Source organism: Oryzias latipes, chromosome 4, assembly GCF_053564925.1.
Source record: "Oryzias latipes strain Hd-rR chromosome 4, Olatipes_Hd-rR_3.1".
NCBI classification, from domain to species: Eukaryota; Metazoa; Chordata; class Actinopteri; order Beloniformes; family Adrianichthyidae; genus Oryzias; species Oryzias latipes.
Genome location: NC_136240.1, coordinates 13,765,325 through 13,781,325, shown reverse-complemented (window position 1 = coordinate 13,781,325; position 16,001 = coordinate 13,765,325). Strand labels below are relative to the sequence as shown.

The following is a 16,001-nucleotide window of genomic DNA, read 5'->3' as shown; positions in this document are numbered from 1 at the left end:
TTCCAGGGGAAAATGGTCAAACTATGAAATATTTCCTTAGAGCAACACTGCTTTTTTGGCAATGAATCTCTCTACACTCTGATTAGTTCCCTTTTTAGGCTTTGTAGGGACATGTTTTTGTGGAATAACTAGAAGAGTACAAGTTTACCCATAAAACATTCAATCTCCATCAACAAAAACCAAAAAAAAGTTGGCGTTAATCTCTTGTTTTGAGCATCTGGAATCCCAGATATTACCATTTAAGAAGTCTGCTGTCCATCTAACAAATAACAATTGGAGGCTTTTCAAATTAGGTGGTTTTTTTTGCAAGGTTGATAAATTAAAACCTACTGTCATGCCTTACTTTTAATACTTGGAAATAAAAGAAAAAAAATACAGAAAGAGTTTTCTCACCCAGTTTGAGGAAAAACTTGATTTAATGATTTACAATAGTAGATCAAATAATGCACAGCCCTTACAAATATGTACCAAAAAAAGAGAACATTAATGTTTATACCTTTACAAGTTGCAACCTCCCTATCGCAGAAATTACAGCATACCTGTATTTTCCTAACTTGAAGGAATTAAGATTTCCTAATGTCAAAGATTTAGAACATTTTTACACAAATGCCACGAATCACTGTCTAAGGTATTTGACCCTTACACACCTGACAGCTTTGTCAAATAAAAGGACAGCATTTCCTTTATGCAACATTTCCAGACTGAGTTACATCAAAAGAGTTGTATTTTTGACAATATTTTATTGTATTTATTGACATTAAAAAAAGCATCAAGAGAAGAAAAGTCCACCAATGGGGCACAAAAACTGCTTCATTTTCGTTACATAAATAAGATTAAAAATGGCATCTACACATTGCAAGTTTCTACAGCGACCCAGCATTTTCTCATAAGAATTTTTTTAGATGAGCAAAAGAACCAAATATCTGAGGGAAAATCTAAACCATGTACCGCTGCAAAATGGAACTCTAAACTATTTGAACAAAATAAAGCACTTGTGCTACCTCATTTTGAAAGATTTGTGGAAACTAACAGAAATAAATGAAAAAATGCTTTAAAATAAATAAAGAAAACAGCAGTGATGGTCTGAATCAACTCATTGTACAATTTCCATAACCACAAATTACTGTAATTAGTCAAACTGGTAAGTGGGGGTCTGGCTTATGCTCTTTTGCTAAATATATATTTTAACTGATTATAAATATTGATGTGTTTTTACCAAACAGCTTACAAAGTTAGCAGTGTAACTAAATACATTTACGAGTGCTCCATGGAGGTGCATTTCAATTACTTAATGCATGTGATACAAGATTATTCCCAAAGTCTAGCAATTGTTCTTATCCGAGTATATAAGATCTCTAAAAATAAAATGTATTAAAACAACTCAAATACAGAATCACACCCAGTGTGGGCTTCCACTACAGGACACATCCTGAGCAAGAGTGTACACAACCTTACTAACAATTTGCTTTTTAACAGTAGAGCGAGTATCCGCTTTTTCTTTGGTAACATTACCTGTACTCCTTTTAGAATCTACTGAACTTCTGCTCTCTCCTGCTCCAAGGAGACTCAAAGGAGCAGAAGACAAGGAGTGTAAGGCAGAGCGGAGCTCATCTCGTGCTGATATTGTGATGTTGGGACAAGGAGGTTTGTGGGTTCTGGGCGAGTCTTCCTCCTCGGACAAGCCAGTGACCAGCTCATCAACAGCTGTAACAGAAGGGATGAGCTCTCTGAAGATGTTGGGGTCAGAATCTTTGTCTGTACCTGGATATGAAATGGAAGAATTATGAATACACTCCAGAGCAAAGAATGGGGCTTCAGAAGTCAAGCATAACTCAAATATTCACAAATAGTAACTTATTACTAAACTGTAGCTGGAGAAGCTTTAAATTTTAGGCATGTTTTTTTTTTGTGTTGACTTTCGAAAATAATTGGTGCAAAGTGCACATTAAAATAAATGACCTTGTAGGACCGCTGATAGATGGGAATGCAGCTTTTGGATAGCCTGGTTGAGCTGGAAGAGTTTAGCTGATGTGGTGCAAAGCTTCTGCAAATGAGCAGCAGAGGACTCCTCTTCCCTCACATCCTCTTGATCGGAACCTCTCTCCTGTTGAAAAAAAGAATAAAGAATATATTGAGGGAAATATAATAGAATGTTTTAGCATTGTACAAAAATACATGGGAGGATACCAATAGTCAAACAGAATAGATAGTTTGGAGTGGGGCAAAAAAATTACTAAAGAATCAAATTCATCAACATTTGATGATTAAACCGCTGTGCAGCTCTTAGATATAAGCATAGTTTGTGTAACAAGAGCCATTTCCCACTAAAGACCATGTTGGGTAAATTAAGAGGATCGGTAGAAGATAACAGCAAGCAAGACGTGAATGTTACTTGAGTTTACTCATTCATCTAGAGACGACAGCATAGGAGACACACTTGTTCTGCATTTAGCTTTCAAGGAGCAAATCAGGCAAAGTGGCATTATTGACAGTATATATAATCAGCTACAATTAATGCTGTGTCAGGACTAAAACATTTTCCAACTTTGCCAAAAACAAGTTGGCTTTGGTCCAAATCCTGAATCTTTGTTCTTGTTCATTCAACGAGTGAACGAGTTCTCTTGTAACTGACCGGATGTTTTTTCCACACAAACTGTTTTGTTTGGTAAAATAAAATGTTTAACCATTCATTTAACTATTACTTAACATTATAAGGCAGTGCTACAGACAAGGCAGCCAGATAAGTAAAAACATTAAGGAATCTGTAAGGAGGCCTGTCACACATTAAATCTTACAAGATGGAAAAAAAGGTCAAAAGGATACTAATCTAAATTTAGTTTTTATTAATTAATTATGTTTGTTTTGGACTTTTGAGACTTACCTTAATATGACAATGTAAGTAGTTCTGCAGGGCACAAGCTAAATCTAGAGTTTTGGATTTTAGAGTCTGCAGGACCTAAACAAAAAGAGAAGATTGTTGCAAATGTCAGCAACATGAGAGAAAAATTATTGATATCATTTGCAAATGTTTTATTATTAATTGTACAATAGAAGTATTTATTTTTTACCAGGTTTTTGGGATAAACCAGCTGAGCCTCTCTTAACATTTCCTTGGTGATTGTCAAACCCTCCTCCAACAGAGACTGGATGCCATTCCTGCTTCCCTTAAGCAGACAAGTTACCACAGATTCCTGAAAAAAATACAAAATCAAGCAGAATTTTTTTTATTTGATTGACACTTTCAACATGACCCGTTACAGAAGTTCTAAACAAAATGACCATTTTTGTCAGCACAACAGAGAAATCATTGTGCAACTTAAATCAAAAACAACCCCAGAAACTTGACACGTTCCAAAAGAAGGCAAAGATTTTGTCATTCTTAATTTTGTGAGAATTTATTTTTATTCACTAGTGAAAATAAAACTTAATATATCATATTAAGTCACATCTGTATTTTATGATGGCTAAATTTATTCAATTTAAGTCTTAACATTTCAACAGAGGCTAGGGATGGGTACCGAGCAACATTCCGGATCAACATTCTTCAAGACCGCAGTATCGTTATGATCTGACCTCAACGGTTCTGCTAAATGTACTGGAGAAGTCGCAATTTTTTGTGTGAGATATAAACATTATCTGCCATAATTAACCCACCAAGTCAGTCAATTTTCTGTTAATTAATGATATTAATTTCACAATTGTCGCTGAAAAGGAGAAGTCGTCTGGCTATTTGTGTGAAAGGGGGGGGACGGGGTTGTTGTTCAGACAGCACGCGGCGCGCGCGTAAAATTAATTAAATCTGCGCTGGAGCACCCCGACTATCGTGTCAAGCTGCTGCTATGATGACCGTATTTTGCACTCTCCGTGTAGAACACACTGAGGAGCGCGGGGAACACAACTCTCAGCTGCAGAGGATGTGAACAGGTAGAGAGGAAAAGCAGTTGGAGAGGCGGGGGAGGGGCTTTGGCTTCAAACTCTGTCAAAGAGATGAAAACACGGGCGTCAGATTAAGACGCAGCTTTCACTGCGGGAGTTGAAGCAGAGACTCTCTCTGGGATGATCTTATGAACTCTAACATTTATTTAATTTGTTTTATATTTACATCATGACAACAATATGTCAAAACATTGCTGTTTATTTTTCTTTAAATAACTTATTTTTTCATGTATTTTACTTTTCAAGTTGGAAAAACGTAAAGTAAAATGTTTTGTTAAAAAAACAATGTTGCATAATGAAGAAAAAAAACACTATGTTCTTAATTTGTTATTTATTTATTTATTTTTCGCCCTCAAAAAGTATTGATAAGAGTATCCTTAAAATACTAGATCGATAAGCAGCATCAATAAGAGTAGTAGTACCGTTAAAACCTTAACGATACCCATCCCTACTGGAGGCTTAGTGTAAGAAACGCGTTCCACCTTTGCAACCTGAGCCCACTACCCCTCCCCTTTCGTTCTCACACACGCCAGCCGCGTGTGTCAGGAGACGGGAGCAGGTGCAGGGACGGCAGTTCACAGTTTCAGGCTGTTACAAACTCTGTCATAGAACAGATAATACAAAACCAATAGTGGCACTGAGCCGCTGCCGCCACCGCCTCCACGTTAAATTTGTGGCCCGGGGTATTGCCCTTATTACCTTTGCCTAAAACCGCTACTACTGCGCGCCCTCCTGGCATCGCATCGGTGGCGTGCCCCACTATTTGAGAAGCACTGGGGTAAACAGAGATAGAAGCTGCTGCTGCTGCTGGGTTGTTGGTGGAATTACCTTGTCTGTGGCTCGAGCGTCCAGCCTCGTGATGCTCATCGGCATTCCTGTCACTACTGCAAACTGGCCTAATGCCAGCAAGGCAGCATCCATGCATTTGCTGCTCTTTCTCTGGGCCTCCACCACCATTGACGTGATCTCAGATTCACAACCCTGCCCAGAAAGAGGAGGTGGGAGATTGAAGCGTGTTGAGTTGGAATAAAAAAACGTGGAAAATTGTGCTTGATTTGATAGCGAATCAATGTAAACAAGCCAAAGGAGCAGTTGACAAACTCTGACAGGTCAGTAAATAAATTAAAATGCTGGAAAATATTAAAATTCGAGATTGAGAAGGAAGAAAATTGTCTGTTTAGATGCTAAGAGATATAAGGAATTTAGATTTTTTTTTCCATATATTCATGTTCTGTGTGGGGCTCAAGGTTGAGAATTCCCCGCGCTTTGCCATTTCTGCAGATAGACCTAAAACAGCTTAGAGCTAAGACCTGTCAATCAAAGCTATGCATTTTGATAAGCTGCCCCATTTTTAAACTACTCTAAATTGGAAACCATTTCCGCATTTTAGATTTCTCACTCTTTTTGACTTTTACATGGATTCAGAATCAAGGAGACATCTCACATTACAGATCTTGTATTCTGTTTTTTTTTTTTTTTTTGGTTACCTGAATAAGCATTTGGAAAAATCCCGCAATTTTTTTAACTTGGCTTTTAAGCTCTTCGGCAGCAATGTAGAGCGGGCCAGAGAAGGGTTTAACACCGGCCAGCCATTGCATTGTAACAAAAACGGCACTTTCCATGGCGATGGTTGCCTTGCACAGCTCAGTCTGAGCTGCCAAGTTACAAACGAACACTGCAAAAAAAATAAAACAACAAAAACAAAACAGCAATAATAACTATAACATCAAACCACACTGTCAAAAAATAGGCTGTTCTTTTTTGTTTTTGAAACTTACCATTGTCCTGACTGTCGTCATCCAGGCCGTTGTATAGATCAGATATGGTCTGGACTGTCTTGTAAATCAGACTCAAATCTGAGATCAGTCTATCTGCCAGGCTCTCTTCTGTCCCACTACTGTTGCGCAAACGGGACACTGACTGGCCAATCAGCTCCTTGCAGATGCCTGGAATGGCAGTGTCTCTGTTGCCGGACTGTTGGACGGTCGGAGGTGTCGAGATGCCCATCAGCCCTGATTTCAGGAAGGTAAAAATGCACAAAGCAGCCTTATGAAACATACTAGAGCATAAGGCATAAAAAAAGCCAAGATCAGTGATGTTTATTCAACAGTAATAACACAAATACTTAGATCCTCGATAACATTTATAAAGACAATTAGTGAAAAAATGAGATTTGCCCTTAATGCTTGTTCACAGTGTAGATACTTCCTTTCATTTGGGTGAGTGGCATACCTGCTGTTTGACAGGAACTGGTGTGGAGGCTCTGAATTGGATGGACTCGAATTTCATAGAGACGTCCTGAGATTCTTTTGCTCTTCAGTAGACTCCTGCTCCTGAAGTCCAGCCAAACACGTTTGTTCTTTTATTAACTTAGTAGCACAACATTTCATTTAGACATGTGGTCATTTATTTTACTAAAAAACTACACAAAACTGTAATTACAGTCATCAGATTTAGCATAATTTCCTTTTTTCTTAATAAGTCATGTCAGATAATCATAACTATGGACCGTAAAATGACAAATTAGGATTTACCTCAATCTTCTGGACAACAGAAGAAAGAAAGAAAGATATAAAAAGTTCTACAGCAGCAAGTTTAGGACACAAAAACTGGAAGAAAAAAAACTTTTCGTTTCAGAGTTTTGGTTCCCCACAGAAAATGCATGTAAACATTGAACTCTGCTAAAGGAGAGGCTGAAATTAAGAGAGAAAAAAATTACCTTCGGCGAGAAAAGGAGGATGTTGAGGCAGAGGAGGTGGATATATCCTGCTCCCACTCATCGTTCGGGTCGTAAAACACATTGTCATCTTTAGAGGTGGAATCCCCCTGCAAGAAGCAAAAAAACAACAACAAAAAACTCCCATCATGCCATGTTTCATTTACTTGGGTTAATGAGAACTGGACGTTAAAGAGAAACAGCTTCCCACCATCAGGCATCAAACCACACATAGCAGACAGTAAACTAATTCTAATATCTGGGAAATAAGTAGCAACGATGAGCTAAAGGACGGTTCTGAATCTGCAATAGGAGAAGTAAAAAGCTTTACAGGTTCAGGTCAATAGAAATCAGGAATTCTCTAGAAATCAGGTCAAATTAAATAATGAAGTTAATGTTATTACAATGCTGAAAACTGATGCACTGTATGCATCCTGTGGCTCTGAGGGGTAGAAATGTTTGCATTTATACAGAAAATATTTAAAATTGTCTATTTTACAATATAAAAATATTTTAAGTTAAAATAATAAACATGACATCCAGCAACTGTTCTATAGATCATATTTTTAATATAGATAAATTCTAAAGACAAACCAATACATACAACCCAAAAAAAGGAACAATTTTATTGTGTTTCACCTCATTAACTTTAGTTAACATTTTCAGAGTGGTCAGATTGTGTGAGCAACATTTCTGAAAGGTGAGATGTGATTAGTCAGACCTGTTCGAGTTCCCTCATGGCAGCCATGTTATTCTGGAACTTGTCTAGGCTCCAGAAAGTGGAGATTCCCAGTTTTGTGTTTTGAACCCGAACATGGAGACTGCCTTGCTGCGTGCTCTCATTGGCAGAGCTTTCATGCCTAAAACAAACCCAAAAAAAAGATTTACGCCTGATTTCAAAGCTCACCAAGTATTGGTTTGCAACAAGTGGCTGATATGTTATGGAGCATGTTAGAGATTAGTTATGAGAGAAGCCAAAAAATGCAGGAAATTTTTAGTATCATATTTTAGTTCATTATTTTGTTGCCAACCAACATGTGTAGTAAAAGACCAGATATGAAATGCATCAAATCTCATCTTTCCTACCTGCTGAAGACAGTGTGTTTCTTCAGTTTAGCACTAATTTTATTGGCTTCTTCGATCATCAAGGACAGCTTCATAGAATCCCATGGTGGGGGGGCTGCAGCACAGAAAGGAACCATTAACAATCTTTCCACCCAACATTTGTCACAAATACCATTTGCTTTTGTAGACCTTCATATTATATTTTAAGTATTCATCACCCAAATAAAGTACATCCATTTAAAAGGACAGTAAATTAGTCAAACTCTGTGACTCAGATGAGAAACAAACTGTGAATCAGACTTGTTTGCTATTAATGAGCTTTGTGGTAACACCTGTTAGCCTGGGTCTCATAAGGAGACAAAATAAAGTATAAACACTTAAAGATGCTTAAAAGCGGATAAGAAAAGCTAACAACCAGTTTTGAAAAAAGAAAAAAATTGAAAGAAAATGATCACCATTTCGGGGAGGTCGGTTTTCTCTTTGAGCTCTTCTGTTCTGCATTTCTTCCAGCTCTTTGCTGATCTTTTTCTTCTCCGCCTCCAGGGCTTCAACTATCTTAGCTTGACATACTCTTTGTTCTTCCATAGCCTACAGTGAATGTAAACAGTTAAAAAAAAAAATCCTCCTCAGGACTTAGTATTTGTCTTACATGTAAGCTCTAACATGTCAAGCCTTTCTTAAACTTATTTGAGACAAAAACAATAAAGGGATAAAAAAACAAAACAAAACATCAGAACGCTTCCAAAATGGAAAAAAAAGGCACGTTTGGGCATGCTGACCTGGGCTTCCATATGAAGACGAAGCCGTTTCTTCTGTGTGTCCACCTCATGCTCCAGCTCCAGCTTGGCCATCTTCAGCTTTGCCATCTCATTGGCCACTCTCTTCTGATCCAACTGTTCCTGCTGCTTTCTCTCAATTTCTTCATTCTACAGGAATGAAAAAAATATTTTAGACTTTCTAAACTAAGTCCTGGTCTTCAAACAGATTTTTTAATAAAAATACACTATTAGTTTTCCTTTTTACCCATTGTAAATGCAAATAAACAACTAGCAACTGCAAATTAAGAAATACATTATGTGACAGATATCAATTGGTTTCTTTGAATAAACAGAAGTAGTAGGCAGGGGTATTAGCCAAGTTTACCAGCTCTTTCTCCAGGGCCTGAATCCTCTCCTCATAAAGAGCTTTCTGGTTAAACAGCTCTTTCTGAGCTACCTCTTTTGCCATTTGGATCCCTTGAATCATCTCCTCCTTTGCTTTTAAATGAGCTTCTTCGATTTCAGCCTCAAGCCTAAAACAAACAAAACAAAATACTTCACAGCAAACTACTTTAAAATGTGGATGTCTACCAGTAGTTGTGAACAGAAAACATTAAAATGTAGCAATTTTGAAGTAGTATAACCAATAATAATCATTTCAAATATATCTAGGACTTACTTTGCCCTTTGGGCAGCTAGGAGCTCATTTTTGGCAAATTCAAAATCTTTATGACCATCCCCTGCATCGGTCCAACATGATACCCGCTTGCCAGACTGCACTTCTGCTGGATGGTTAAAGCGGAAGTAATGGTCCCCACCCAGAATGACCCTGTCACCCTGATGGAAAGAGCATCAAAGATGAAGGATGAATAATCGTCTCACAATGCTTTAACTCATGCTGATGAGTTTGAACTACAAAGGAGAACGCAGTTCTTTCAACTCACATGGTGTAGTACAGTTGATTCCGTTATGAGATTCCCATTAACAAAGGTCTTTGCATTCTTCATGGGAGTGATGCTGACAGTGTTGTGTATGTTGGATATAATACTGGGAAAAAAAATCATTAGAAAAATATCAATAGTGTAATCAGAGATCTATAGTACATTTCTGCTTTACACTGAAAAAATAAGTTTAAACTTGAAGCCAAAATGTCAGTTACATTGGTTAAAACTTTCTGTAACTAAAAGAAATGTTCATATTTTTTAACAATTTAGTAATGGATATTTAAATGTTTTCTTACAATGGAGAAATAGGGACACCATAAAAATTAATGCACAATTGCAGGAATATAAAGTCATAAAATTACGAGAAAAAGTTCAAATCATACAAAAATAAAGTTGTAAAATTATGAGGGGAAAAAGTCAACATTTTCTGAGAACAATTTGTAAATTTATTATCTAAAAATTCATAATTTCACAAGGGAAACTTTATGCTTTTTCAAAAATGAAGTTACAAATTTATGAAAATAAAGTTGTACATTTCCAAAAAGAAAAGTTAAGGAGATTCAGCAAGATTTTTGAGCAGTGCGATGTCCATCCGGTTTCTCTGAATTGCCTAAATTAAATTGGTAATGTTTATCTATCTTTGTTGAGACCTTTTAAAATCTAAATGTAATGTTTTATTTTTGAAAAAGACTGATTTTTTTTTGTAAAATTACAACTTTTTTAAGCATAAATGAACAACTTTATCCTTATAAGTCTTTTTTCCTAATTGCAGGAATTCATTCTCATGAAATGTTTACTTTTCTCTCAATTCTATGACTTTATTTTCATACTTTAAGATTTTTCTTCTTTTATGGTGGACCCAATACTGCATCATAATTTCTTAGTTAACAACTTGCCACAATATTACAAAATATGAAAAATATAAAATATTATATGAATTGTATGAGATTATTACCAGTGTTGGTCAGCGATGAGGGTTCCAGTGAGCTGAATATCATGGCTGGAGTCCGGTCTGAGTTTGCCCACTGTGGTTTGTCCCTCTTTAATCATGTACAGAAGCATTTCGGACAGCTGAGGATCCTCATTCAGGTTCACCAGGTTGGGAAGACGGTTGTCCACTTTGAAAGTCACGCCTGCTTTCTGATTGGACACATTCAACATGATTCTACTGTAATCACAGCTCCTTTAGCAGAAACTATTCTTCCTCATGCTGTTTAATTTAAGCATGTTAAACAAAGCATGTCAATGTTTTCCTCATTGCAGTACGGTAGTTACTTTTAACAAACAATTTTTTATAAAACAATCTATAGAAATTAGATAAAAGGCCATAAAGAAATACCTGCAACTCTTTTGTTTCTTCCCTTTTTCGAGTTTCCGCCTCCTCAAATTTCTTTCTCCATGCCCTGCAAAAAAGGTAAATTGCAACCAAAATAACTTATATGCAAAATGTTGTTGTGATCAGCTAAGAATTTAAACATAATCAACCAAATTTAAATTCTTATAAACTTTTTTTTTTTTAAATCAAATAATTATAAAATTTGAGGAAGAGAATCAGACCGATTGGCCTCTGCCATTTCTCTCTCTTGCTGACAGAGTTTGTTCTTCAGCGTGGCTATCTCCTGCTGGAACAGTCTGGCCCTTTCAGGTTCAACTCCTTTGGAGCTCGTCTGGGCTGCTCGGAGTTTCTCCACCTCAGCCTTCAGCTCTGAAAAGTACAAAAAAAAAACACAAAAAAAAAAACAAACAAAATAAAAAACATTTTGTTCAAACTCATTCAGCCCAAAACATGATAGGAGTAGGTTTATGCAAAACCAACAGAAAATTATAAAATCTACAGACATTTTGAAAAGAGGTCCCCTCAAATGGTTTTTAACTGAAATATTTGTTTTTTTGTCAGTAAAAAGCACCAATTTCTTGTTAGTATAATAAACTAAATTTAAAGTGTCCTGGTTTAAAAGCTGAATCTTTACTGAAAGCTAAAAGAAATCCAGGACAAGAGCTCCCCCTAGTGCTAAAATGTTAAACAGCAGCACATTCCTAAATTAAACACTGTAATACCTTTACATTTAGACTGGAATAAATCTGTTCATACATTAACAGCTATAAAGATGCGATTACGTATAATGAATAAAAGAAAATGAGCACCATCAAAGGAATAAATTTTCTTCATGCTAAATCCGCAAATTGAAAGCTGAATGGACCAAAACATAAAATAAGAATAATATTTAAAATAAATAAATAAATAAATAAATAAAATCCTTAAAGCCAAACTTCTGGTAGCCAACAAAAAAACTGTAATGTTTTGAATTTTGTTAGAATTAAGATAGATAATTATAAAAAAAAATAAAAAAGCCCCAGAATGACTAAGCTTTTGTCAAAACACATTTTAACTAAACATATTCACAGAACGCTTGGTTTTCTTTATAAAACGGTTGTTTTTTTCCATAATGTGAATAGGAAAGTTTTGAATGATGCAGTCCTACCTCTGATGAGTTTGGCACTGGTGTCCTCATTGACTTTGGCTACGTTGATGATGGTGCGAGCTTGCTTGGCGTATCGCAGCGTACTCAGACTCTCCTCTACATTACTGCCAGCTGGGCTCAGCGTAGCAATCATCGCTGTCTTCGAGTTTCCACCGAGGCTTTCTTTTAACAGCCTAAAGAAGGAAACATTGGAATCTAATATTTTCATGAAAAAATGTCTTTGGATGTTGCCATTAATCTGTTTCTTCAAGATATATTTAATATCTATTAAACTACTTTTTTGGGAGGAGAAACAAAAAACTAAATATTCATTGCATTAAGTTGTTTTGTTTAGCCCTAAAGCTATTAAAAAACATTAGTGGGGGATCTCCAGAATGTTTATGTAAGGTCTACTTTATCTTACCATGTAAGGACAGACTCTCTGTATGGTATGAAGACCTTTTTCCTGGTCAGCATCTGCTCAGATAAAGCCGAGATGACCTTTCCCAGTGTCAACAGCGATTTGTTGATGCTAGCTCCTTCCTAAAAGACAGAAAACCGATTTTAAAGCACCTTTGCGTTGCTGAAATTCTTATAAATTATCTTTACAATGTTCTTCGTACCCAGAAATTCATTCTGCAAAACAAACTTCAAGACCCACTCCGAGGAAAAATTTGTTTTTGTTGTTTTTAACCTGTTCTTTTGGCATTTTTTTACGAGGATATATATAAATATAAAAAGAAGATTCAGCTCAAAATTGCATTTCTGAGCATTTCTTAATCCAAATCATTGAAAAAGATCATATTTGTGATGTAGAAGTTGCGGTGTGTGAGCCAAAGGTTCTCTGCTCCGCTCCATTCTGATGCATCCACTTGGAGAAAAACAGATCCATGTTCGTCTTTGCTTTTCAAGTCTTAGCTGGAATCCGGCTCAAAACTATTCAGCTGGATCGCTCCAATAGCTCGCCATTTTAGTAGAACCGCTAATGTTAGGTTGGGGGTGTGAGGGGCTGTGAGCTACTGGGTGTGTAAACAGAGAGCTCTCAGCAACATACCCGCAGTCTGTCTCCACTAGTCTGAGCCGAGTTACAACGCTCGCTGCCCGCCAGATCAACCAAGTTGATCCTGCTGGTGATGCTGTGGTCGTGCTCCTCTCCCTCCACACTCTCAGTCTGAAACACACGAAGAAACATGGCTTAAAAAATAAAAATCTAGAGCAAATGTCAATGGATGAAAAGCAACGGGATCACACCTTGGTCTGGGTCATAACCAATGTGAAGACAGAGTGAGATCTAGAGCTCTTGTCATTCATGCCTGTAGCTGCTGTAGCTCTTTGCTTGTTACCCAACTCCAACCAGCCCTAAAAAAGATTCCAGCAGATTGTAAATTAGTCTCAATGACAACTTGAACTTAATAGCAAAAACTAGTCACAGCCTACCTTGATGTCACCAAAAGAGCTCACCACATTCCTGAGGAGGAAATATTCAAATGAGCAATTCCACAAACGTAGTGCTTCTATTAGTCTCTTTTGACTGTAAAAAGTGATTTTGCAGGAACAGAAAAATGATTTTCTTACGCGGAGAGATCAGCAACATAAGGGCCGTGAACTGGATGCTCCCTCACCCGGAGCTATGAAGTCCAATAAAGAAAGATTCATTTTTAGTTTTTTTTTTCTTGTCTAAGTTTAGATTTTTATTGTAAATGTGATTTATTGTTTCCTCCTAGCCAGGACTCCCTTAAAAAAAGGGTTTCTTAACCTCAATAGGACATTTTCTGGGTAAATAAACGTTAAATGGAAAAACAAATAAATAAATAACAGGCTAAATTCATTTATCAGAAAAGAAAGGGCATAAGAAACGTCAACAGTTTTTTGTCAGTTCTACTAAATGCTAAATTATATGTTAACAGAAAACATGCAATCATTCTTTGAAATAATGTGTAGATGGAAGAAAAGCAGAGTTGCATTTTTAGTATTTCAGTCGCACTACTCACAGGCATCCTCCTCTGAGTCGGTTCATCCCTGGTCACCAACAGGTCATGGATTTTTTCATTATATACTTCAAAGTAACTCATCTCTACATGATATTTCACCTTCAAGAATAACAAACAAAAAAAGTGAAAACTCTGCATGTAGGAAGTGAACCAATCAGGAGAAGTCAAAGTCTTTCTGGTTCAAGTGTTTTCTAGGAAAACGATGCAAACCTAAACAAAACTCAAGACAGAGATGTTTCCAATGACTTTGCATAATATGACATAATTACCTCTACATTTTCCAAGGACGCCAATTTAGAAAAAAGGTCTTGACAAAATCGAGGTGTAACTCCGGCCTCCCCCTCAAAGCCCATCATGCTGTAAAAAAAAAACAAAAAAAAACACAAAGTTTGGCATTGCGGGCTGGAAGAAAAAACAGGGCGATTTTACAGTGCGAGTGGGGCAAAACGTACGTATATGATTTGCCAGAACCAGTCTGACCGTAGGCAAAAAGGCAGGTGTTAAATCCTTCAAAGGCCCTGAGGAGCAGAGGTTTAGCCAGAGTTTCATACACCGTCTGTTGGCTGGCAAACGCAGGATTGCTGTCGTCCACTGAGCAGAAAGAGAAGTCGTATGTGAAAGAAAAGCTCTGTTTGGAGTGAGGATGCTGGACAAGAGTATCCTGGCCACTTGTGAAGATGACCTGCAATGCCTTCTCGGCCTTCTCCCTACAAACCAGAGCAGAAACGGTTAGACATTGCAACTTAAATGTTTAACGTATAGCATGCAACCCTTGAATGTATGGTTTTGAGGGTAAAGATTGCATCACAAACCTGGGACTGAAGGGGCGGATCCGCACGGCCACAGTGACAGCACTGTTTTCCATCTTGAAGGATTCCTGCTGTCTGACAGCCTCACTGGGATGCGTTAACTGCTCGGTGGCAGCGGTGGATGTTCTCCTCACATCCCCTTTTCTTTCTGAGATGGAGGTCTTTTTCTCCTGAGCCACAGAGCAGCTTTTCAGATGACCTCCTGAGATCTTGCAGACCCGAGGATCTGGCTTGGTGAACTCTGCTTGTTGTTGTGCTCTCGGTTTGGGCATTTCCAAGCTTGCAGATTTGACAGCCACAACCTTTGGAACTTCTTTACACGCTAGCCTTTCAAACACGTCTCTTTTGGCAGCAATTTTTGAAAATGGAGTCTTTCTGTTGGGAGTTTTAAAGATCTGAGACTGGTCTTCAGATGCAGTAGAGGTAAAAGAGGTCTTACTCCGCACAGAGCTCAGACTGGACGTTTCTGCCAACTTGTTGCTCTTAGAATCAGTTTCTTTCAAGCTGGTAGACCTGAATAGAACAGGAGTCCTCCCGTTTGAGTCGCTGAGAGCTTTAGGTGTTGGCTGCCGGACGCTGACCCTGGTTTTATCCATCGAGGGCGTTCTGGTCCTGCGTTGCAGAGTTAGCCTCTTCTCCGGAGCTGGAGTGCTGCTGTTCTTGCTGCTTTCTAGCATGGTTTTCTCTGCCGTCTCAGCCCTGCTTTTTCTCCTTGACCTCCTCTGCAAAGTCAGTCTCCCTCGGTTGGGGGTCAGCTGGCTGCTACCACTTTTTGACAGCGCATGGGTTACATAGTATCTGGTCGCCTGACGGTTCTTTTCAGACGACTTCCTCCTGTCTGCGCACACCGATTCTGAGCTGGAGTTCTCGCTTAGAGACAGGTCTGTTGCCTGTTGCTCACCCTGACCCTGCCTCTCTCTTCCCAAACTAGTCCTGGGTGTTGACGCCGACAGCAGGTGGTCATAATAAGCCGTGTGCTTCCTCGTCTGTACGCTAAACAACGACATTGTGCTCAGGAACAAAATAAAAATAATCAAACGCTCACCTTATTTAGCTTGCTAACGGTCATTCTGTTTTCCTGTATACACGAAAGTTTCCATCTAAATCTCCCTAAAAAAGTTACTCCAAAACGTATCTGGACTTAAGTTTTTTTTAAAAAGTGGGTATAATATATCCCGAATACAACGTTAGCTAAAACGACCGCTTTTGTTTACTATTGTTCCAACCTCGCTTGCTTCCGCCTTTGCCCGCTTCAATTTCAAATGGGTTACATCCTTCGTCGTTGATTGGTTGAATTCTGGAACGTCATCACGCCCATTG

The 16,001-nt window shown here is 37.9% G+C and overlaps 1 protein-coding gene across 1 annotated transcript; it reads right to left on the bottom strand.

The window, feature by feature from the left end:
- Nucleotides 1-397: 397 nt before the first annotated feature.
- kif14 (kinesin family member 14) lies at nucleotides 398-15,973 on the bottom strand. Its single transcript, XM_023954200.2, has 29 exons — nucleotides 14,685-15,973; nucleotides 14,325-14,579; nucleotides 14,142-14,229; nucleotides 13,873-13,971; nucleotides 13,457-13,509; nucleotides 13,319-13,349; nucleotides 13,133-13,240; nucleotides 12,936-13,052; nucleotides 12,306-12,424; nucleotides 11,903-12,075; nucleotides 10,977-11,124; nucleotides 10,759-10,822; nucleotides 10,375-10,559; nucleotides 9,420-9,522; nucleotides 9,155-9,312; nucleotides 8,861-9,008; nucleotides 8,497-8,643; nucleotides 8,173-8,305; nucleotides 7,739-7,832; nucleotides 7,374-7,512; nucleotides 6,656-6,762; nucleotides 6,169-6,269; nucleotides 5,715-5,948; nucleotides 5,424-5,611; nucleotides 4,765-4,917; nucleotides 3,069-3,191; nucleotides 2,882-2,956; nucleotides 1,960-2,104; nucleotides 398-1,761 (listed from the first exon to the last, which is right to left on the bottom strand). The coding sequence occupies exons 1-29, from the start codon at nucleotides 15,686-15,688 to the stop codon at nucleotides 1,394-1,396; spliced, it is 4,860 nt and encodes a 1,619-aa protein (XP_023809968.1). The 5' UTR covers nucleotides 15,689-15,973; the 3' UTR covers nucleotides 398-1,393.
- Nucleotides 15,974-16,001: the final 28 nt, after the last annotated feature.

Bases quoted from the DNA above. Each gene is read 5' to 3' on its own strand.
- kif14 (XM_023954200.2), bottom strand. From the start codon at position 15,688: ATGTCGTTGTTTAGCGTACAGACGAGGAAGCACACGGCTTATTATGAC. The intron at 5,949-6,168 runs GTATGCCACTCA...TCCTGAAATCAG, and splicing joins CAGTTCCTGTCAAACAGCAG to GGCTGATGGGCATCTCGACA. The intron at 3,192-4,764 runs GTAATTCCACCA...TATTTTTTTCAG, and splicing joins ACGCTCGAGCCACAGACAAG to GAATCTGTGGTAACTTGTCT.